The 25,128-nt window shown below is 37.1% G+C and overlaps 1 protein-coding gene across 2 annotated transcripts; it reads right to left on the reverse strand.

Moving 5' to 3' along the window:
- Positions 1 to 1,188: 1,188 nt before the first annotated feature.
- On the reverse strand, positions 1,189 to 23,582 carry ZNF341 (zinc finger protein 341). Of its 2 annotated transcripts, none has more exons than XM_087929162.1 (15): positions 23,517 to 23,582; positions 18,200 to 18,310; positions 16,446 to 16,633; positions 15,569 to 15,718; positions 14,706 to 14,861; positions 13,409 to 13,598; positions 12,069 to 12,153; positions 11,029 to 11,219; positions 9,525 to 9,718; positions 8,240 to 8,448; positions 7,485 to 7,581; positions 6,507 to 6,639; positions 6,083 to 6,194; positions 4,553 to 4,623; positions 1,189 to 4,059 (listed from the first exon to the last, which is right to left on the reverse strand). In XM_087929162.1, the coding sequence occupies exons 1-15, from the start codon at positions 23,545 to 23,547 to the stop codon at positions 3,548 to 3,550; spliced, it is 2,430 nt and encodes an 809-aa protein (XP_087785288.1). In that variant the 5' UTR covers positions 23,548 to 23,582; the 3' UTR covers positions 1,189 to 3,547. The 2 variants fall into 2 exon arrangements, with proteins under 2 accessions (XP_087785288.1, XP_026553423.1); XM_026697638.2 differs by having other exon boundaries at positions 14,706 to 14,930.
- Between the last annotated feature and the right edge of the window lie 1,546 nt (positions 23,583 to 25,128).

Genomic DNA, 25,128 nt, shown 5'->3' on the forward strand with positions numbered 1-25,128 from the left:
TGACCACCAGGACTACAAGTTTTTGTTTTTGAGCCAGGTTTTGCCTAATCTTTATTTGTACCTTTTTTGTTGGAGGGCCCATTCAAGTCTGTCAATATCTTTTTGGATTCTGAGCTTGTCTTCTGGGATTGGCTATTCCTGCCAGTTTAGTGTCATCTGCAAATATGATGAGTTCCTCTTTTATTCCCTCAACTAAATTATTTATAAAGATATTGAAAAGTACTGGGCCTAAAATAGAACTTTGTGATACCCCATTGCTTCCTTCCATGCAGATGTAATACTTTTAAGGACTCCTCATTGAGTATGGTTTGTCAGCCAGTTACAAATCCATCTGGTGGTGATGCTGTCTATGCCACATTTTTCTCACCAAGAAGTAAGTTGTGGTGTACTTTGTTAAATGCCCTACTGAAGTCTAAGTATACTATGTCCTCAGCATTTCGCTGGTCTACTAATTTAGTCACTTTGTCAAAGAATGAAGTAAGATTGGTTTGGCATGACCTGTTTTTAACAAACCTGTGCTGGCTTCTAGTTATAACTACAGTATTTGTTTTAAGATGTTCATAGATCTGTTTTTTATTATATTTTCCAGTATCTTTTCACATATTGATGTTAGGTTGAGTTCCTTCAGAACTCTGGAGTGTAATCAGTCAGGTTCCAGTGAATTCATCAAAATCAGACGTGTGTTCTCTTTACTATTTTCTTGTTTAATTTTTATTTCTAGTCTGCATTTTAGTTATTTTTTTGGTAGGTTGGGCTATAGCAAGGGTCTTCAAACTTGGCAAGTTTAAGACTTGTGGACTTCAACTCCCAGAATTCCTGAGCTAACATGACTGGAGGACCCCTGGAAGACCCCTGGGCTATAGTTTATTTTTGTATGAAGACTGATGCAAAGAATGAGTTAAGCAGATTAACTCAATAACAGGTTAATATTGGGCATAATCTGATACCAATGATAATTTAGGTTGAATGTGTTTGGTCGTCAACCTCCCTCTTGGGTTGACATTGACCTATAGATCTTGTGCTGATGGCTTAAATGTTTCACTTGATTTTGGATCGTTTGTTCCTCCCAATCTCATTTTTGTAATACTGCATCTAGAGAATTCAAAAGGATACATACTCTTTTGGATCATTTTGAAAAATGCCACTTCAAAAAGACCTAATGTAAAAGAACACTCCATGGTCAGGCAGACTAGCCTTGCTTTATACACATCATCAAAAGGCAACTGCAGACAACAGGATGCGGTAACAACATAATTATAGTGTTATTTATGGTAACAAGGTAATTGAGAAAAATATACATAGTAATCCCGACCCTCAGCAAACGTCACTTAAACTTATTGGGGAGGGGGGAATCTTAGAAAAACATTTTCCTTAAAGAAAGCCTCAAGGAATTATACAACTGACAAGAATTACCAATATCTGAAAATCTGTAATATTGGAATAGAGATAATTTAGTGCATTTCTAGTTTTTATTCTGTGACATAACAAATTTTGTTGAGAAAGACATTGATATTGGCTTATCTTCTGTGCTGGAAGTACAACCTTGTTTTTGGGAGAAATCCAGAGGCAAATTACTGCAACTAAAACTCTGAAACCAGATAAGCAACTTATATCACTTCTCTGTATTATCTTCACGGTCATTGTGGAAGCATCAGTGGGTATAAGGAAACCAGATCAATGGAGATGCCTAATGAAGATGCCAGCCCCTTATGTTCTTGGTATTCTAATGTGCAATGACAGTTGAAAATAAGGATTCACTTTCAACAGACTGATATGGTATACTCTTGAATGTGACTTGTAAATGTGTTTTGCGCAACATAGTTTCTCTAGAAATTGCTTCCAACTGTCCCCACACATGTGGAATATATGTACACATACATAGAAACAGCTAGGAGTCACACCAATGCCATTATGCAGATTGAAAAGCTGCTTAAATAAGAGATCCTTCATACATGCCCATGGATCACGGTTTTGAGTTACCTCTCTTGAAGTCAAATCAAATTCTCTCATTTCCTGTGGCTGTAACAGACACTCTACAATTTCAGATAAAAATAAGTACACAGAAGCCCAAAAATTCTGACTCAAAGATTTAACAATCTAATGTCACAGAATGCATGTTTTCCAGAAGCTTATGGACAGCATACGCTCAAGAACAATTGGATTTGGATACCATAACCACAGGACATCTCGGGGAAAAAATAACATAAAATGTAACATCAGCACAAGTAATCCATTGGAATTAATATAATTCTCTCACTGATTAAATTAATATCATTCATACTTATTATCTCAATCTGGTATTTTAATAAACCCAAAGCAACTACTCGCTCAGGTTGAAGAACATGGTCCCCATTCTAGGAGGCTATCCTTCACTACCAGTTGCTTCCCTTTATCAAGCGTTTGTGAGACACAAGAAGATCAAGCTACAATGCTCCACAAGTGCCTTGTCACTGAGCCTACTGGTAAAGTACCTTAGAGTACTGTTTCTCAACCTCAGCAACTTTTAAGACATGTGGGTTTCAACTCCCAGAATTACCCAGCCAGCATGAGGTTGAGAAAAACTGCCTTAAAAAGCTCTCTTCTTAAATGTAGTAACTGTGGTGTTACAAATGGGTGGAAAAGAGTATGAACACCATTACAGTTCATGCTGGGCTTTCCTCCCTTTTGTCCCCTTTCCCAGTTTTTTCTTAGCAGGTACAAATTTAGCAACCTTCAACTCTTGAAAGAGTCACATTTTCCTTTGAAATCTAAATTCCTATGATATTCCCCTGTTTCAAAATCATATGTTCAGATGTATTTATTTCCAAAGCTGCTTAGTATCAGCAAATCTGAGAAAATTTGGAGGGGGGGGGAGGGGGGCTCCAGCTTTAACTTGTCAACTGTGTTTGTATACAATTTCCCCATTCCGATATACCCTGAGAAAGGGAAATGGTAAAAAAAATACTTCTATGAATAAGTCTGTGAAGTTTTCAAAGGATCATGTTATGAATAAACCTTCATCTTGAAAGTGCAATGTAGAGTTTAGGACAGAACCATACATGGAGTTCTAGGAGTGCAAGTGATGGCATCATCATGGAAATTTCACAATTTGCATATTTGTGTCAGAGGTCAGGATGCAAGTATATAATACTTGCACAATAACATTTTCTTTCACGTTTTGTCATTTTGGTGTCATCACCGTTTGCTGTAAGTGCTCCATAATGAAACAATAAAATTAAATCAAGAAAAGTGAAACAATGTTGTGGTGATCTAGATTTGGAGTTCAAGAACTTGAATGAATATTTAAGCACCGGGTATCTTTAAATAAAAAGAATATAAATTATTCCTATTCGTTTTTAACAGCTTCTTCAAATGAATTCATCCAGATAAGGAGAGGAATGACTGCACTTTGTAATATGTTTCTTTAAAAGAATGTTGTTCTCTGCATCGGTGAAGCCAAACATTTGTACATATACGCCATTCATTTCTCACTCTGCAGCAGTTCTTTTGTATCAGTTAAAACAGGAACTTTCCCTCCTATAAATGGATGCAGCATTGCATTTGTCAATTAGTCAGTAGTGTGAATGTAAACAGGGACTGCCAGCATGGCACATGGACTCTCAGAGCCAGGTTGCAATTCTGTCAGAGCAAGGTTGGGTGAGATGCCAGAATGCTGGCCAGAGTTGCCACTGTCTGAATTTGCTGCTGATCTGCCAACCACAATGGAGAGAACAGTGTCAGGTTCAGAAAACTGTTCTTTATTGGGACTACTTTTCTGAAGGCTCTCTCCACCTGTAGGGTCTTTGAGTTCTGTGAAAGCCAACTGAGCTGAAAGAGGAAGTCCCAATTTCCGCCCACGTGCCCCCCACTTCTTCTGAGATTTTCTGACTGGTAATTCTTTATCCTTTGATGAGTTCAGCCTACATTTGTGGTCCTTCATGTACTTCTGGCGAGTAAAGCCTTTGCTACACGTAGAGCAACGGTATTTATAGTTGCCAGTGTGAGAACGCTGATGTTCCATCATATGAGCTCGCCGGCTGAAGGCTTTGTTACAATACTGGCACTTGTGGATCTTCATACCTAAAAATGGGAGAATACAACGAACAGCTTAGATATAAAAAGTTTCTGTAGGCCTCATCTATATCCAATTAATACTTTTCTGGATGAAGCAAGATTTGAACCTAAAACTTTATGGAACACTTTCTTAGTGACTCTAGATCAATTCCATATAATTACACTGGTGATATAAACCATATTTTGTATAGGAAGCCATGAAAACTCAGCTACATTGAATAGATATTTATTGAGGGTTTTGCTATATTTGGCTGTTGGGAATAGATTCTGGCATAACAATTCAATGTGAAATGGTTAATTCAGTCCCCATGGTAGCTAGAATTAGATTTTTTGATTCAAAGCTCAAAAAGGGAAAACATAAATAGTTAGGGCTGAGTTGCACTGCTTCTACTCTTCACTGAAGTTAAGAAACAAACTCTAAATGCTTTATTAACATTCAATACATTAATTATAATTATTTCCAGTACTGAGCCAAATCAAAAGCAATAATTCCACATACCTGAATGGGATAAAATATGAGCTTTCAGTTTGTCCGGTCTATTGAACTCTTTACTGCAGCCTGTATGATTTCTGAATAACAAAAAAAGTGATGCAGAGAGCCAGTTCTAAGATTAGTCATTTATTAAAACATCTGTATGACCATCGTTATTTGAACAGATAATTCTGCTACACTAACACAGTAATAGTCATCTTAGTAGAAGCAAGTTATAAGTTTAAATGATCAAACCCTTTGCTATAGCAAGAAAGAAGTATTGAGTTCTTGGTACTTTCTGAGCTTGGTTGTTTCCTTGCACACATTTTATTTTCATGCTATGTAACATCATCAGCACAAAAGACAGTGAGATTTGCTAGTTGTTTTATATATACAGATAGTCCTTGTTTAGCAACCACAATTGGGACCAGCAATTCAAGTCATTAAGTGATTGCTAACTGAAATCATGACTCTGCTTATGATCTTACTTCAGCTTTACTTTGCTTTACAGACCTCCAAAAGTCGTAAATGTGGGGACTGGTTGTAAAGTTATTTTTTCATCACCATCATAACTGTGAATGATTGCTAAATAAGGACTTTATAGAGTAGTTTGCTACTTTCCCTCACAATGATAATGTCTGGTACAGAAAGAGAGCACCAAGAACCCTACAGTTCTACCCTGAGTTACTTATATTCTCTTCTGCTGCAAGAATAAAGTTCCTACTTATTGATGGAAATAATTTTGTTCTGTTTCTCCTTCACTATGTTTTTGAAAAGTACACTGAAAAAATAACAAAACAACAAAAAAGAACTGCATATTGATCCTTAATTAAAGAGGCAGAAAGAATAAAAGATTATCACAGTGAATAATCTGCTTCCAAGTCAGGTTGTTTTTACTATGCTACTTTATTGCACCATTTAAGAAAGTCAAAGTTGCTCAATCAAGCCAGGAATGGGAAGAGGTAGAGAAGTCAGATAAAGCCGAATTCAACAGAAACAATATTTTCAGTATAATGAGAGCTTTGGAATGGTAGGTCTACAGGAGACTACTGACAAACTCACAGGTCTATAGTTAAGTATGAGATGATGTGCAATAGTGCCAACTGGAAGCGCCTTACAAAAGCATCAACCCCCTGCATAAACCACATTTTTTCTCAATTTTGTCTTCTTTTCATTTCAAAACTGTTTTTTAGTGTAACAACTCAATGTGTGACCAGAGCTTTTTTAAACAAGTAACCTTGGTACAAAAGACATAATCCTGCTATACCCAAACTATGCACAGATGTATAATGGGATACTTCACTATTTAATAAATGGAGTTGTTAGTGAGAATGTCACAGCCCACAAGTTGGGAATCCCTGGGAATTCTGCTATGAACTGAGAAAGTTTGGGAACTTCTAGCCAACCCCAGGGTCAATAAAAATAAGACGATTTCATCTCCTTTATATGCATTTGTTCAAAAAGCTGCTAATTATTTGCGTCATTTTATTTTCCAATATCTAAGTAATCCACTGTTGTCTATGAAGCTAGCGTTGCTGTGGGTCCTCTGATACTTACGAGAATGGGCATTTGTATTTCTTGAAAGGCTCATGGATCAGCATATGCCTTTTGAGTTTATCTTTCCTGTTGAAGGCTGAGTCACACACTGAACACTTAAAAGGCTTTTCACCTGCACAGGAAAGAGGTATAAATTCAGCAATAAAGACATACATGAGTTTGATTAAAAAGCATTCTAATAAGTCATTTTCTATTCCTGGTAACAGAAACTTAATTAAAATAATTAATATTCAAATGGTTCCAATCAAAGTAGTGATCCATCAGACAGAAATTAAGAAGATTGCTAAGTGAACACGATTTTTCTAATAGGGAGGCAAAACCCAGCAAATGTAAAGATATCAGCCACCACTGAAGTTGATGACAGGAGAACTTTGGAAAACGAATTGGTTCAACAGATTGGAAACTGATTTCTGCCATTTCTTACCCGAATGAATGTGTGCGTGTAATTTGAGGTAGTGTTCTCGGCGGAAGAACTTTTTGCAGATCTGGCACTTAAATTTGCCTCCTCCTCCATGCGTAGGCAGATGCCTTCTCAAGTACCTCTCACAGGGAAACACCTGTAAAAAGAAGGCATGTCATTGAAACTCTGGTTAAGATCAAGGGCATTTAAAAGGATAGTAATACCAGTCAGACCAGGAGGAGGCACTATTTTGTGGCTACAGTTTGCTCTTTTTGTTGAGAAACTGAATCTAAAAAGTGAATGGGGAGGTCATATCTCAAATGTGGACAAGGATGAATTTTAGAAAGTTTCAGGGTTGTCTTCACTTTTCAACATGGAAAGCCTTATCTTAGGGGCTTATTTTACAGTTTTCATCTATTTCTCAGCTCAAGAAATAGACACTAATTGATGGCAGAATACTTTCATCACTTTTCATCAGTTACGGTTAGATGGATACTCTGAGGGCCTCAAGGGCTCTTTTTGGTCCAGGGTCTACAGATTTCCTACTCTTTCCCTAAGGAAATGGGTATGTATAACTAATCTATACAGTAAAATTCTAAAATAAGTGAGACAAAGACTTTACTACCATAAATCAAGTGAGCTATTAAAAAAAAACACCCTTCCATGGATAGCTCTTGCCTCAGGGAATGAGCCACAGGACAGAAAGTATGTTATGCCTGGAAGAAGATAATTGTGAGAACTCAGGTGCTGGAATTTCCATAGCATCCTCTGCAGTACAGATGACACAATGCAACCGGACCTAAGTGTGCATCTACTATACAAAAGCGTGACTACATAAGCAATGTTGGGCATGACTCCCTTTTCTCATTCTAAAGCCTGAGAAACAAACTATGAAATAAACATGAAAGAATAAGGGGACAAAATTTTGCTATACTAGGTGATTAAATTATAGAATTGCTTATTACTCCAGAAAGTCAATTTACTGTTAAGGTATCTGCCTACCTTCTGACAATGAGGACAGGGGAAGTTGTGTGTTGCTGTCTGTAAGTGATGCTCCAGGGCTTCTGGTGTGGAATATTTATTTACACATTTGACACACCTAAGGAAAGAAAGAACGTGTTAGTATGACTGAAGTCTGCCAGCTAGCATTTTCAAAAAGCATTTTCAAACAGGAAAAGACTTAAGAGATCCTTGAAGGAAATAAAGGCTTAAAAATAAATGCGTAATTGCCTAATGTCTGGGTTCACAATTGCCAGATGAAAGCTTATGGAATGGATTAAAAACTTATTCATCTTATAGCTCTGGTATGCCATAAATAGAAAAACATAATCTCTACATCAGAGGTGTAGAGCAGCTTCTGACCAGTTCTGGAGAACCAGTAGCGGAAATTTAGAGGTTCAGAGAACCGGCAAATATCACCTCTGAATGGAGATTTTACAGTATCCTTCCCCTGCCACGCCCACCAAGCAACGCCCACAGAACCGGTAGTAAAAAAGATTGAATTCCACCATTGTTCTACATCAATATTTATGAAATATATTTTCTTCAATCTAGGAGGTTATTATGCTCACAGTGGGGTTTGATTTTGTTACTTTTTAAAAGGAAAATACCAAATCATTCAACAGCAAATCCACAATTTAAATGATTACCTGATGTATTAATACCATCAAGTTTGAATTATATCATTTTTCATTCTTTTCATTAATTTTCCCCTCCCAAACAGATTAGAAATATTACTATTTGCAGTTCTACCCTACTTGTAAACTGCCATGTCCTTCTTAGGGCTGTGTTGAGGGAGCAAGTTGTGGGAATATTGATGGACGCCCAATTCATACAGAGAAGGATAGTCCTTGCTGCAGAGGTGGCAGCGATAGCTCAGCTCTTCCTGGTGGTTCTTGATATGCTCTAAGAAAGAGTCCAGCTTTTGAAATGTCTGGGCACAACTTTTCACAACGCATTTGTACACCTGCACATTAATGGTAAGAAAAGAGAATTCAAATCAGCATTATTCTGCGCCACCAAAAGCAAACAAACTGTACTGTACTCTCAGCATTAAATGTATAAATGTAATTAAAGGTTCCTCTGAGATGTACCCACTCACAGTGAAAGCTATGTATTATGTCCCTAGACAATGAATTACTCTTAACTTCTCTTCTTCCAGTCAGCCTCTCCTGGAAGTTTGCAGTGAACATTCAATTCTTCCTTATGGAAAAAATACAAAGCTATTTCCCTGCGGAGGTTACACGTCATGTCGGTGCATAAGATTTGCCTCTAGATTTGTCTCCTTCCAGTAAAAAACCTAGGACGGCCCCTGATATGGGCTGATACCATCTAGCTTAGAATAGTTTCTACACTAGCAATGGCACTCTAGAATTTGGAGCAGAATTTTTGTTCTCTATCTCTTTAGAAATTCCAAGAATGAAAACTGGAATGTCCTGCAATCAAACATAGGCTCCGAGCAATGACTTACTGAATATGCCCAGAATAATAATTCATGCACACAAAAATGGAAATGTTTGGTTTTTACACAGTGGAAAAAAATATGAAGGCAATATAACTGAAAAATGTATTTCAACTATCAGACATCTGTGAATTAGATTCCGTGGAGTTGCTTGTGTAGAATACATTGTGTTATCTATTCAACACAGATTTCTAACGCTAAATTAAAATATGCGTAGAAGAAAATTCCTATGCTGGATCCAAAGAACAATGTCAAGAATACAGTGTGTGTGTGTGTGTGTGTGTGTGTGTGTGTGTGTGTATTACAATTCCCATACCTAGTATCGTAGAGTTTTTGTCAATCAGTGAGTAGCCAATTAAACAGAATTGAGTATAATTGAGTATCATAGAGTATAATTTTATGTTTTAAACTGTATAGGCTAAAGATAAAACAGTTGGCAAAACAGCCAACATTTTGCATGTGAGTTTTGAAACCTAGATTGTCCAAACTTGGAAGTACGCATGCATTGGACTGCAGCTCATGGAAAAGTGGTAAAAAGCTAGATATGACAGAATGAAGCCATCTCATGATGAACTATCTACCTGTTCATGTTTATGCTGAGTCATGTGTGATTTCAGCTGAAAATATGTATTGAATTTGCTGGGACAGAACTGGCACTGATAAGAACTGTCTATCAAGACTACTTGCTTGGCTTCCATCTTTGCCGTGTCATGTTCTTCCCCAGGAGGCAGGGCTTGAGGCTGTGGAGGGCTACTTCTTGGAGCCTGGTTTAAGCCTAAAGGAAAAAAAAAAAACGCAGAACACAGAAATACTAATTTCAATTGCAAGCATTTCAAGGGAAATAAGCCTTTCGAAAAGATTACAAACAAAATCAGCAAAATAGAATTAATATAAATTATTTTTCCAAGATGCAAAACCATGGAAATTAGATTTCCTTTTTTGTGTATCTTTGTTTTTCATTCTTTATTAAGATTGAGGATAACACCTATGCTCAATTTCACTTTAAAGTCAGAAGAACTCTTGCCACCAATCTTATATATTATCTCCAGTATTGGAGGGATATGCTTGATATTGGCGGCTGCTAAAGAACACTAGATAGGGACTTTACTGTACTTGTGAACTCCGTTCAGGTGGTGCACTGATATCTATTCCGTCACTGTGGAAATAAATTATTGACTGGATTATATTATTTTTAAAGTGCTCCTCTCATATTCTCAAGCAATGAAGCAATTAGTCCTTGGTGAAGTCGTAGACTTGTTATGTGGGCAGAGGAGACTAAAGTAACACAAATATTCTCTACCACATAAGATTCATTCTGTACGGTTAGGCTTGTTTTGTTATGTAAGTTCCAACTTTTGCCTTGGTGAGCCCAATTATAACTTAAAACAGTTTGGCCCTTACCAATCTTCTCATTGCCTATCAACCAGTTGGTATGTACAACTCATCTTAGCCCAAGCAGTTACATTCACACAATATGCAAAAGGCTTGATGTGCATGGATCATTGTCCACAATTTTTTATGATCGTCCATAGCCAGCAGCACAGATGTTTAAGAAGTTAGTGATACCACACACCCAAGCACTAGATGCACAATTTCTGTTTCAGGAATACATCTAACATGGGCTTTCTAATCTGTTGCTCTGCAGATTCCAATTCTCATAATTACTAGCCAAAATCATCTTCAATTAAAGCAATTATACCGGTATCTAAAGGCTCATTTGGATATCTCTTCCTGAAGATAGATGCCTGATTTTCAGTATACATCTAATTTTAGTCCATAGAAGGGGGGAATCGGTATTACAGGTTCCACAAGTGAAGAAAAAGTTTGAAAAAGGATTAAGAATTACAAGAGTATGAAACAATATTAAGCGAAGGGCTATGACTGAGCAAGATCATAACAGCTGAATATCTGATTTATAGATTCATATGCTAACACATACTTAAACCACCAGTACACAGCAGTTATTTTTCTAACCCTTCCATCTATAAATCTATAAAACAGAATAGCAGAAGCACTTTTATTCAGAGGTTTGGTGAAAGCAGGCCCATATGATTGACCATTCAAGCAATTACAGTAATAATGCACCTGCATTTTCCTCATCCTCCTGCTGGTTGGGGTTGAGTTGCATGACCTGCACAGTGACAGAGCTCCGAGAGATGGTACATCCAATTCCTGGTGGCCACACCTTATGTGTCTGCATGTGCTTCTTCACATTGGATTTTTGCGCAAAAGCTCGACCACACACAATGCACTGGAATGGCTTCTCTCCGGTATGACTGAAGGAAAAATAGACACTACATGAGAGAACAGGAATTATAATATCTCAATAGAGGGGGAAACATATTACTAGTGCACTTGACCGCAATCTTCACTGTTGTGGCTTCATCTTTTTTTAGGATGTTTCCTCTCTCAGCATTCAGGGAGGAGACACAATCTTCTAAGTGAGCAAGTTAATCCACCATTTATGTATTTCATTTACTTTAATTTCCTCTATCCTTTTAATACTGAACACTTTTCCAGCTGGCTCATAACTACAATTTAGTTGCATTCCAAACTGCATATAGATAGGAATTTACATGACTGGAAAGCTCCTTCACAAGCAACTTTGACATAATACATGAATACATAAAAACCCTACCTACTCCTTCAGGGAGGACAGATAAGAGACGTTGTTTTGAGATATGTTTTTCCATGTGACAAGAATCTTCCTGGAGAAACATGAAATCCTACAAACGCTCATCTGTATCCTAAAATGGTACAACTCTGTATCTTTCTCTCCTACTGCAGTTTAGAGTTATGGGTCTATCAGGCATAATTATTTATCCAATAATAATAAAACAAATCCTGTCTTAATAATAGGTGCAAAATTTTGTTATCCCTTGAGGCTCTGAAAGACCTGATGGTTCAGCAATCAGAACCAAGATTAAGTTTCACACATACACCATACAGAGACCAGTGTTCAACATTTGGGGGATCACACTGACCAAGCAGAGAGATGGCTTTATTTTCCATAGCTCTTGCCAGCAAGTAAGAATGGCTCCAATTGTTGCTCAGAATATCCAATCAAGTCCTTGGCCTGTCCAAATAGACACTGCTTCTGTCCGATTTTGGAAGCTCAACAGTACCTCCTGATATGCTGCTGCAGATCAAAATTCTTGGTGAAGGCTTTATCACAGTATGTACATTTCAGTTTTGGTGACTTGGGCTTTCCTGAAATGCAAACAGCAAAAAACAAGCATGAATTTATGTCAAAAAGGCCATCCTGCTGCAGATTCTTGCTTGTCCACTACCCATCAAACTAGAATGAAGTTTGGGGAATGGAAGTGCTGCAGGGAGTTTGAGTACATTGCCTTATGGGAAGAATAGAATGAAAATAGTGGGAAAATCCAACAAAATGATGTTACGTGGAAGGAATGTAAAACCACTATTTTCATTTTCTGTTTTCATGGGTAACTTTCTGCTTTACATCTCATGCTTATATCACTTTAATTGAGATTGCATTAATCTTGGTAAAGGAAAGAACTGCCACATTGGCGTCTCCTACCTACACTGGATTTTTCATACTTTCTAATGAAGGAATGGCACTGCAACATTTCCTACAACATCAAAACAATAGCTCAGCTTTCATTGGTTACAATGTCGTAGTGATCCATATTAGTGGATTACAATGAATATATTTGGCTTCCTGAAAAGGTTAAGGCTGAACCAATATTCTAATAATGTGCTATACAAAATGACAAGAAAAACATAAATTTTGTGAGGTCTAAATGTGATTTCCTGAGTACAGGACATGGATTTCTAGTGTGTGTCTGTCTGTCTGTCTGTCTGTCTGTCTGTCTGTCTGTCTGTCTATCTATCTATCTCAACATATATTCAACCTGATTTGTTAATCAAAAAGAAAATAAAAAAACCAGTTCTAAAAATAACCTGAATGTAAAAACAAAATGAGCCCATTCAACCATATGGCTGTTAGTTCCTTCTTTATAATGAGAACACAATAGCTACATAATGTTTCGGAATTTTATGAAATATGTAACAAACCAAAGTTTCACATTCCTGTATCATCCAAAACATATTTTACATATTTTATTACATCTTCCAAATAAAGACATCTTGTACATCAATTAGAAGCTAATGAAGTGAAGCTTCTATTTCACATGTTTCACTATTGAATAGGAAATAGTACATTAGCATTTTCATATAGCTATAAAAAAATGAGTCCTCGGGATTCTAGTAACCAGTATTTGGGTTATCTGCCCTTCCAGAGGTTTACGGACAACATGTCTATCACCCTTGATTATTATTGGCATGTTGGTTTTGGGGTACACGAATCACAGGATTCTTGGAGGATCATAGATTTCCCTTTACAATATATCACTCAAGTCTTCCAGTGTCATGGACTCCATATTCTGTCTTACTTAAATGTAATTAGACTAAAGCAAGAATAAGTAGCAAGAAGACCTACCTTCAAGCAAGTTATTGTCCGGTTTGGAACGACGATTCTTGGAAGCAGAATCAAAATTGGTCAGATTTCCTCCACATGTATTATTCAAGGAAGCAGCAGCATTAGCATTTTTAGACTTAAAGCTTTGTTTGCTTGGACTATATACTGGAGGAGAGGGATATACTGGGTTTTCCACACATTGGCTGGGCACCTAAAACAGAAATCAGTGATAACACATGACAGAAAAATGTCAATAATTCAAAGCTCCATCGTTTCTGACTTCCCAACCATCACACAGAAGAGAAATAGGCTATCTTGACTTCTATTGTGAGCTCAAAGTTTGGAAATAGGAAGCATAGCAAAGCTCTGTTGCTTACAGATGAAAACTACAAACTCTCTGCATTGCTTACACATTTGCATCATCTTCTTGTATGGCCATGTGGAGAATCTGGTGCTAATCCTGTTTTTAACTAATCATAATTTGCTGTGTTGGATAAATATTGATAAATCTTAAATATAGTTAGCCTGAAATATAATTACAGTAGTTAACATAAGTCAGTACCAGTTGCTTATTCAATTTAACTGCAGTTAGGTTGCAGATAACCTAAACCAATCTTGCCAAATGTAGAGACCTTTCTCTGCTGTTACATTACTTTCATTTCTTCTATAATGTATTGTTTTTTCTAATCATGCACAATCTAGATTTTCTAATCTATAATCTAATTCTAATCTACAATCTAATGACCATTTAAATACAATTTCTGAATAATAAGCCTTCTGAAATTTTTTATTCAATCTCAATACTGAGTGTGTACAGTAAATCTGTTATCTCTTATCTCTTGAAAGTCAGATTCTTTAACACCTGATTTAGCGTTGGCATTTCAGGACACATTGATAAATTTGTGTGTGTTAAGTATAATTTATCTTACTTTTTTATTCAACAATCATTCAAATCTCCATGGATAAATGTCTACTACACCTGTAGGTCAATATATGATATTCCTCCTTCTGGCCATGTGCGGCCCAGCTAACTATATTTAAGTAATACTTATCTCTCAGTTTAGAATCTGCCTGGAACATAATTAATTTCCTTCTTTTGGAGACTGGGAACTATTTCACAACCATTTTCCTTAGGAAGAAAGTTATCATCTATTATAATATAGCTTTGTGCATTTAGTTATGCCACTCTCTGAAAACCAACAAAAATGGCATGTTGAGATGGAGTAAAATCAGAAACAGTGTCATTTCACAAAGGCCAATAAGACCTGTCATAATCACAAGCAAGAATATAATCACTAAGACAGGCAGCCGTTTTTACCTCCAAAGGTGGATATGGCTGCATCCCCAGATTCTGTATTTCTACCGTCCCATTCCCAGGCATGGAGGTAGATGTACTGTAGACTTCCGCCACTCCACTGCTACCTGCATTGGCCGGGCCTGGCACTCCAAGAGTTCTAGGTGGTGGAGGTGGTGGCTGAGGGGGTGGAGGGGGTGGGGGAGGCTGAGAGAGGTATCCTGCTCCAGGATGCATATTCAAGCTGCTCTAAAAACAAAGAATGAGAAAGTAGTCTTCCTTCCTCCCTCCCTCCCTCCCTTTTTGGTCCATAAATAGGAACAATAGTTGCAAGAAGACTTTGGCTTTCCTTCTTTAACCAAGATCAATATCAATACCCATGTTTTTCTGCATACTAGCAAAATAAATCTGTCGCTATAAAGTTCACGTATATGCAAATCCTAATTTACATTTATTTAATAATGAAGGGATCTTTTCTAAGGAATAAATGTATCAGCTTACATTTTCAACATAACAATATTATTACATAAAGAAACTGACCACAAAAGATAAAAAATGCCTCAAGTCAAGGTCAACTCCTGGTTCACGCACATATATGTGTAGATTTTTTAGCAACATTAACACAATTCTACGAATGATAAATGGATAGATGGATGGTTTAAGATATTTCCAATCTATTTTACGGGTGTGCCAACCCTGTGCTTCAAATTGCATTTTGTCCTTCAGATTGCTGCCCAGCCCTACTACACAACATTATGCATACAGTATGTGATCATCAGACATTAAACATTATTTTCCAACATACATTTATTGATTTTTGTTTTTATAGCACATTCTATTTGTCAGTGCTTGTGTGTGTTTTAAATGGCAGGAAAAAGAATATTTACCTGCACAGTGGGTTGCACTGTGGACATTGGCTGGTCCAGGGTTGTGAAAGCAGACATGGCTGACATTAAGACCTCATCACTCACTAAGATGTTCCCTTGGACTAGGGTTTGGATCAAAGGAGAGGGTGGAACAGTAATGTAAGTAGAGATCTGTTGAGCAAAATGGATAAAACAAAATCTTACACTGGATATTAGGCAAGAAACCTTTCAGAAAATTCTTCAGAAACACATAGAAACAAAGTAAAACAACTCATTCAGTGCAACTACTCCGTATAAGAAATGATGTAGTAAAAGTCAAAATTTTGAGAATAAACTTCTTCAATTAAATTATGTAGCATAGTACAAAGGGTAAAAGTTTGTTCAGCTGGCAATTAGTCATTAAACAGGAGGAAATCCGATTTTTATCTCAGATGTTCTATTGCAGTCTTCCCAAAATTAAAACCCTAAGACTACCCATTCTGGAAATTACACAAGCTTGAAATCAGGTATCCTCACTGCCAATTCTCATTCTGAGTCCACTGCCTCTGTTTCACACTATTATAGTCACCAACTTCTCTCGAATGCAGGGGTCCCCAACTCTGAGCTGCGGCTCGTTACCAGGCCGCAGCCTGTTCAGAACCCAGATACACAAGCAATGGGCAAGCATGCATGTACATGCATGCCTGCCACCGACACAGAATGTCCCCTCCCCACCCCTGCCGCCAGCTGATTGGGGGCTGCTGCTCTAAGATAATGGATGACAGCCATTAACAGGTTTTACACATGCTGAGACTGACTTTGGAGTATAAGAGGAAACCCTGGCATGTTTAGTACACAGGTATGCTTAGGTACAACTGGTGACTCAACCACAAAAAGCTCCAACATTCAGCATCTCTACCTGACGATTGGTGGTCTGAGCCTGCTGCACTGAGGTAATGGACGGGGTATACACACTGTTAGTAGCTAGGGAAACTGTAGCCAGTGAGGGGGCATTGCCTTGACACTGTTCCCGCTTATGAGTCATGAATGCTGGTAATGAGTTGAATTGCTTCTTACACTTCCCACAGAGAAATACATCTTCGTCATCTGAAATCAGGGAAAGGAAAAAAAAAATTATTTAACCTGAAAGATTTCCTCCCAAGAAGACACAGAGTTTCAGCAGAACAAAGTGACAAGAAATTATTAACTAAACACCGTCAAGTTGCAGTTAGGAGAATGCTTAGCTTTCTCAAAGCAAGCCCCATCTGAAGTCCCCAATATATGACTATCCATTTAGCAACTGTTCAAAGTTATGATGATGCTGCAAAAAAGTGGCTTACAATCCATTCCTTGCACTTACAACTGCTGTCCCCACAGTCACATGACTGCAATTTGGACACTTGGCAACAAACATATATTAGTGACAGTTGCAGCATCTTAGGACAATCATGGCAATCATGCGATGTCTCACTTAACTATCAAGGTGATTCGACCATAGCATGAAAAGGCTGGAAACAGTAGGTGGCTCATAATAATCAACCTGTTTCAGAAAAGGCTACATTCTCCTAAGTGGTTGAATTTGTAGGACATGCTGGACATGTCCAACTGGACATGCTTTTAGATTCATCTCTATCACTATAGGCTCAGGCACACATAATACCTTTCATTGGCTAAAATTGCAACAACAGCTATGATCCTACTAAAATGCAGTCACATATCAATAAACCATGCTTGGTTAATCTCTCATCTAGATTGCCACAATCCATTATATATTGGATTGCCTCTGAAAACCATCCAGAAACTTCAGTTATCACCAAATTTGGCAGTAAGAGTACTGACTGGAATTGGATGTTATAACCATATTATACCAGTTTTATGTCATCTTTACTTCGTCTCAGGTTTTTTTTTCTAATTGCAGTTGAAGAGATAAATATTCACCTTTAAGGTCCTGCACGGTATTGCACCATGGTATTTGAACAGAACTCCAATTGGTATGATTTTAGCCATTACAGGATGCCTTAGTGTGGCAGCTAATTTCTCAGATATGGACATTCTCAGTGGTAATTTTCCAAATCTGAAATGCTCTGGGATCTATTTTATTGTCAACACAATGCAGTAAACTTTTTAATTGTCACAGGTCTTTTAATATATTTATCATAATATATTACAATGCGGTAAACTACTCTGCCTTTTTGGAATAGAGTAGCATATTGCAGAATTGAGTAGCAGTTTCAGAAATAAATAAATTTGAATTGGAATAAATTTGAATTGGACGTGCTACATAAAAGTTATTTAGTAATGTATTTGTTATTATGTTTTTATATTATGTCTTTGTGTGTTTTTAAACTATCACCTTAATTGCTAACTGTCCTGGGAAAACACTATCCTGAATCAGCATATGTGTCTGTTAAAAAATAAAGCTATAGGGAGAATGAAACCAAATAAACTGCTATCTTATGCTAAAAGGTGACAATACATAGCAAATTAACTGCCCTATTGCTATGAATATAAAATGGTTTCATTAATATTATTTCAGGATCATATAACTCTTTGAATACAGAGGGCATTCAAAGAAGTAGTGCATGCATACACTCACAGACACACTGGAACCAATTACTATGTTACTGCACATCACAAAGAGAAGCAACGAAGAAGTCCCAATGAGAGACTCACCCATGGACTGGATGGAGGAAGATGTGTTGACTGTCTGTGATGATGGATCTGTAACACCTCCTTGGCCATCTAACAAGGACTGAACAGCTAGCACTGTCTGATTATCCATTCCTGGAGGGGATAGAAATGGCAATCAGAAAAATCTGTATTCCTTCCAGGGATAAAAATATGAACAAATTGACTGCAATAAAACTTATTTCGGCGCATTAACTTCCATGTTATTTTCAGTTTTCTTACAGTGTAGGGATCTTTATTAACTCAAGTACTATACTTAAACAAACCAGTCACAGTTCAAACTATTGGTTATATTTACAACTGTCTGGTCACACAAACACTTGACACTTTTTTTCTCCCTCAAAACTTCCACTTCTTTCCTTCCACTAGGTAGGTTCTTCTTTCTCTTCCTGGTTCCAAGGTGGCAATCCCCAGACTCTGGGATTTTTTTTAAAAGATTTTTTTTTTAATTAATGGGTTAGTTTAAGGCCCAGTTACAGAAAATCCTTGACTTACAAACCATTTGTTTAATCATGATTCAAAGTTACAAGAGTCAAAGTCAGAAAAAGTGACTTATGACCTCTCTTCAAAGTTACAACCATTCCCACAATCAGGTGGTCACAGTTTGGGTACTTGGCAACTGGCTCACATTTACAATGATTGCAGCATTTTGCAGTCATGTGATCATGAATTGCAACCTTCCCAGCAGGCTTTCGACAAACAAAATTAATTTGGGAAGTCAGATTTGCTTAAGGATCATGTGATTTGTTTAACAATCATGGGAAAAAAGACAGTAAAATTTGTCCTGGTCATTTGATGACTCACGTAACAACCAAATTTGTTGTGACTGAAATTCTGGTTCCAATTGTGGTCATAAGTCATGGACTACCTGCCTTTTACCCTACTCTAATTTTATCGTGTATTGTTTAATATTAATTATGCATATATGTATGATGTTTAATACTGAAGAACTTTCCGTTAAATATATATAGTGGTTGCATTTGATTTGTTGTAATTGCAAATATCTATACTGGTTGCATGTTAACCTATAAATTAGTTTTATTAGACCTAATTGTATAATTGGTTTTTTTTCTTTTGAATTATACTCTATAATATCATGTTAAAAGTGCTTACTAAATGAATACTATTATCACAACCGCATATATTTACAATTTTCAAATATCAACCCTCTATTATATCAATGGTTTTAATATATCCACCAGAGTAAAACATTCTCAAGGAGAGTCCATCAATAAGCATGGGAAGATTATTGTTAGGGAACCATAAATTGTTCTTTTGAAAGGACTGCAAGGCATGGTATTCTATGATGTGACTAATTTCAATATCAGAATTCCATTATCTGGATTTAGCCACTAGAGTAAGATTTAAGCATCTTTATTTCCTGTTCCTATATGCATTTAACTACAAAACAGTGGATTCCTATTAAGTGTCCAAGAAGGCAACCTTCACTTTTTCCAAATAACTATCTTTTGAACTTTGTTTAGATACTACAAGGTGAATAAATTAAAAATGAACTTCATATTCTTTTATTAGCTCAAAGATTGCTACGTATTAATTCTACAGATTGATTACATTAAGCATATGTCACTGGACGAGGGTATAATCCAAAAGAGCAGATTAGTTATACTATCCACAGGACTGCTGTTGAAAATAACATCCTAATGGGAGATACTCCTTCTCATCATAGCGTTTAGGAACATTCCATGTATGACTCAGTATCATTTACACAGTATGTTTTCCGATGCTTATAGCACCATCATGTTAAAGATAATTGACCACAATGGATGCATTCCTAAATTATTACACAGAGGACAAGTCTCCTCAGCCATTTGGTTTTGATACCATATTTAATCAAGGGTATTGGAATCCTTTCAGCAGACTATTTTCCAGCATTCTCCACACATGGATCTACTTACAGAAAGCAAAAGTACTAATTTAAATAAATATAAATTACTTTCTGCCTGTCCTTACTATGAAGAGTGAAACACCATTCTGCAATTTGTGGAGTAGCTGCTATGACCTTCTAGCCTACTTGTCAAAAAGATTAGGAAGCTAGAAAAGGACAAGCACCAACACAAAAGCACAAATTAAATTGCCAACAATTTCTTCTAAGTAAATATCTGTAGGATTATAACCTCAAATTATTAAATGCTTTATGCATCTTAAACATAAAATCTTTTTTTAAAAAAAAACTTACAAAGTAGATTTTCTCCCTTTCTGCTATGTTTAAATGACAGAACCTTACATCCAGGTCTTTCTTTATACAATGGTCAGTTTCACATATTACTCTAGGTAAGACATGATTTGTGAAGCAAACTACAGTGGTTTATGTATTATACTGAGCCAAAGTTAAACAAATAACCATATTACTTAAAATAACATGAAAACCTAATACAAAGTCAATGAGTAGAATTCCAAGGTATGAAATAGTTAAGGCTTTTAAAATGAATTAAACCAATCCTCCCCAATTTTGTACATCTTTTCTGATTATCTCTAGTCAACTTTGATTACATTGTTGGCGATAAAATAAGTTCCAATATATCAAGATGACACTAGGAGATTAGGAAAATCTGAATTACATCAAACTAGAAAGTCATGCTTAAACACATACTTCTTATTATAAATGAGGTAGAGATGGCTATTGTTTCACTGCTTATGAACCAGCAGGCAATGATCATGAGCATCCACAGATGGGACAAATGACAACATGTGCCCAGGCTGTTATACCAAAGCTACAATTTATTTCATTTTTTTATTACGATCAAATTCACTGATAAATTAAGCCAGCTAAGAACCATTATTTTTTTTTACTTTTTGTCAATTGAAAACTTAAATGCACCACTGTAATATAGTTTAAAACTGCAAATTAGCCAATATCTTAATAAGATCATGCTTCAAGGTAACATAGACTAGTAATAATAATTCCAAATTCCATTCCTTCACTCTTCCTCCTCCTCCATCCATAATCCATAGTAATTATCTATAAATAAGGCAAAAGGAAGTATCCTTCTTGTCATATAAGCTTTCTCATCACTTCCAATAAAAAATATCTTGATTATAATATTGGTATATTATGTATGTGTTTTAAATACACTAAATGCTTTTCTAAAATGAAATTGTATTTGGGTTAACTATAGTTGGAAAGAAGCTGTAAATTCATACATACGTTTTATGTGATGTATATGCAAATTTGTCATCATACTTTACAAATTATTTGAATGAAGTACATGTGATTTAATAAGTTTTCCTAAATCCTAGAATATATTATATCAAATATACCATTGTCAGTTATCTGTGATCCCTAATAAAAGGTAAAGACTCGGGAAACCTCAATTATTTTTCATTGTACCAAATAAAGAGCTTCGGGCAAACATCATACATATGTGCTATATTTTAGTGCCATGTAGAAAAGTTCTGTCATTTTTCTACTAGCTGGCTGTCAACTTGATCAAAAGGAAATTACCACAGACATTTCTTTTAAAAGATAGTTGATAAAACCTGGAGGAAGTAGTAGTCTCTGATAGCTCAAACAACAAAAACTCAGAGAGGAGAAAATCAAAATGATCCCTTGCATCCTGAAAATTAGATAGAAAACTATCCCAGAAACTTCTTTTAAAAAGAATATAATTTTAAGAACATCATAAGGTAGACTTTGAAATAGCTTGAGGATATCTTGTATCCAATATTATTACTAGAGCTATGCTAAGCCTCAAAGATGCACTTAGTAAAGAGGCAAGATTTCCAATAAAGTAGCACATTCAGTTCTTAAATTGTCGATATTGAGGTAACACATCATGTTTTTTCAAGTTAAGACAGACTTCAAAATCAAATGGTTCCAAAACAAGAATGCTCTGCACAGACATAATCGTTGTTTGGATAGTGATTTTATTTTTTGGTATCAATTTAATCAATGATTTGTGTCAGATTTCACTATACAGAACAACCAGTTTTCAAACCTAAATGGGACAAGCTCTTATAGATTGGACTTTGGGATCCAGTAATTGTTTCTTTTTTAAACAGTACTGAAAGGACATTCATTTTAGCACACTTTTCTGAAAGACTTATGACAGCCCACTAAAACTGTTTCACTGCTGTGATAACACATGCTACATCAACTACAAAAACACATGTCAGTAGTTGAATTTACTTGTCAGACTAGGCTAAATGTTTATGTTTTAATGGCCTGGGAAATAGGGCCTATAAAACAATAATTTAAGGAAATTACTGTTCAACACAACAAAGTGTCTACTGAGAAGCCTTTAGGTTTTTTTCCAGATAAATATAATACAGTTGCTGTTTTAGAGCACTTTCAGAAGACATAAATTTCATAAATTATACTTATATGTAGATACCACCATGACCAAGTTCATTATAACACAAATTTCAGTGGCTGATTCACAAAGCAGTGGAAACTGAACCTAAACTAGCCACATTAGTTGGTCCTGAGATGTGTAAATCAAGTAACAACAATGCTCTTTTAAATTATATATTATGGAGAAGAATCCAGTTGGCCAAACTTAGACAGGGTACTGTATTAAATAGATTGCTGATCCAATTCATTAGGGATCCTTCTTAAAACAATTTTTACAGAAGCATACAGTATCTTGGAGTTTCACACAATTAGGAGGGAACGTAATTTGCAACCGGGGAACATTTTCAATTTTGAACTGCCACTGCAGGTAGCAAACTACATTTGCATTTGTAAAAAATAAATAACCTTTAGCAGCAGTGATTTTCACAAATGTACGTGCCCAGACTTTAATGTCACACCAATCACTACGATGCAATTCTTCCAGGGAATGGTGGCGATGTTACGTAAGCTGCATTATTCAAGAAGCCAGAAAAGGCACCTTTAGAGGTAAAAAGGAATTCTTACAGAGAGGAAATTAAAGCAACAAATGCCCTTTGAACGGAACTTGCAAGAGAGGCGGTAGCAATTGGCCAAGCCACCGTCCCTTCTTTGCTTTGGAAACAATTTCCAGGAGAACCCGAGCCGCCTGCTTAGTTTCCCGTCCCTTGCCAAGATTTGGCTCCTCCGGGATTTATCGGGAGAAACAAATTTATCCGCGCACGCAGGATGGTGACGGCCGGATGGTGCGGTTACTCCTCCAAGACAGACACCGTACAGTGGCTGTTCCAGGAACCCTCCCTCAGCACCAGAGGCGGCACCGACGTCTTCTCAGCCCCCGTCCCATCCACAACAGCGGGAGGGAGGCGCCCAGCGTGGAATAGCCGCGCTTTTTTTTTTTAATGGACTTTCCCAGACGCGAGGCCTCAACCCGCCCGGCTCCCCGCGATATACCTTCCAGCGCCTCGAATATCGCCTGCGCCATCTTGAAGCCGAGGCAGCCACAGCAGAACAACCTAAACGGGCATTATGGGAAGACGAGGGAGGGTCGCTCCGCCGCTAGGGGGAGCGCGAGGCGACGAGGTGGGGAGGGGAGGCTGGCTCAGGGAATAGCCTAGCTGGAAGGGGCGGGGCCTCCTGGCCGTAGGGTTAGCCAGAGAGCTTGCTGCTGCGTTGTCTCGGTCTTTCACTCGGCTTGTTCAGGGAGGGGACCTTATCTTTTAATTTATGTAGAAGAAATGTCAGACTTTCTTCGGGAACCTCTGTGTCTAAAGCAAAGGAAAGCAAACGAAAAAGAGGATAGGAAAAAAATTGGGAGCAAAGGAAAAAAATTGCATTTTGCGATCTGAGCTTAGGGCCAACCATGTTCTTTGTCCCAGTTGTCAAGAGGAAAAGTTGTATCCGTGATATTGCCACCAACAATCAAACTCCATTTCAGATTCTTCACAGGGGATCCCAGGAGTGGACTATCAGTCCAGATTTTGGGGACTTCCATGCCTCTTCATGCATTCCCCCTTTTTATATCCTTTTGCATGACTCATACATTTTGGAGAACCTGAAAGTTTCTATCATTTTTTGTACTTTTTTATTGGTTCCAATAAAATATTATTCAACTAAGGATTTGGATGTGCATTCAATAGGACCTATGTGCAGCCTAAACATAATTTTGGGTACTTACGTATTTTGTTGGATGTTCAGACTCAGCCACCAAAAGCAGGTGTAGGATAATAGAGTTATGTTGCCACTTTCTGAAAGACATTTTAACCACAACCAAAACCGATGAGACTTTCATTATGGGAGTAATTTTCTGAAAGCACCCAAAACATCTTCCCAAAATTTCAGATATGCTCACCAACTCTAAATGATGCTCATCAGCTTAGCTTTCAGCCATGGAGCTCATGATATTTCAGAATCGCTATAAGACAATATTCGTGTTCCACTATGTGGAGCCTCATCAATGGCCTCTGGGAAAGGATCTAGCCCTGAAAAGAAATCCAAGTGTTCAAGAGCAGTGGGGAAATAACCTTTGTGAAAACACTGATGAGAATCAAAGTTTAAATCCCGCCCAGAAAATGGAAATGTACCCTATCAAAGCAAAGATTACATTTTGATGCAGCATCAGGCATGACTTATTAATACACAAGACATATTGAGCCAGTAGGAACATCTTTGTGATCTATCAGAGAGCAGGCCTACACAACCATCTCTCTTGACTTAAATCCATAAAGTAATTCAGCCTTATGACCAAGAGACCCTCTGAAATTCAGTGAATCAGTGTAGGGTCTGTGTCCAATCTATACACATTTTTTCCTCCAACCTTTCTCTATAATGCCTTTTGACTAATCATGCTCAAACTCTTTGAATCAGTGTAGGAAGTTAGCACCCACACCTCTCCTAGAAAATTGAAATATCTTAGGAAATATTAAAAAGGCAGAATATTTCCCCTAAAAAGAGTAGAAACTCAAGAGCAAAAACACCTCAGAAGTAGAAACTCACCTCCACCTTTGTTAATGGGTGGGCCATTAAGGCCTGGGCCAGAATACTTTACATAACAAAGATCTCCAGG

This window comes from Pseudonaja textilis, chromosome 3 (assembly GCF_049901715.1).
Source record: "Pseudonaja textilis isolate UNSWEBS1 chromosome 3, rPseTex1.2, whole genome shotgun sequence".
NCBI classification, from domain to species: Eukaryota; Metazoa; Chordata; class Lepidosauria; order Squamata; family Elapidae; genus Pseudonaja; species Pseudonaja textilis.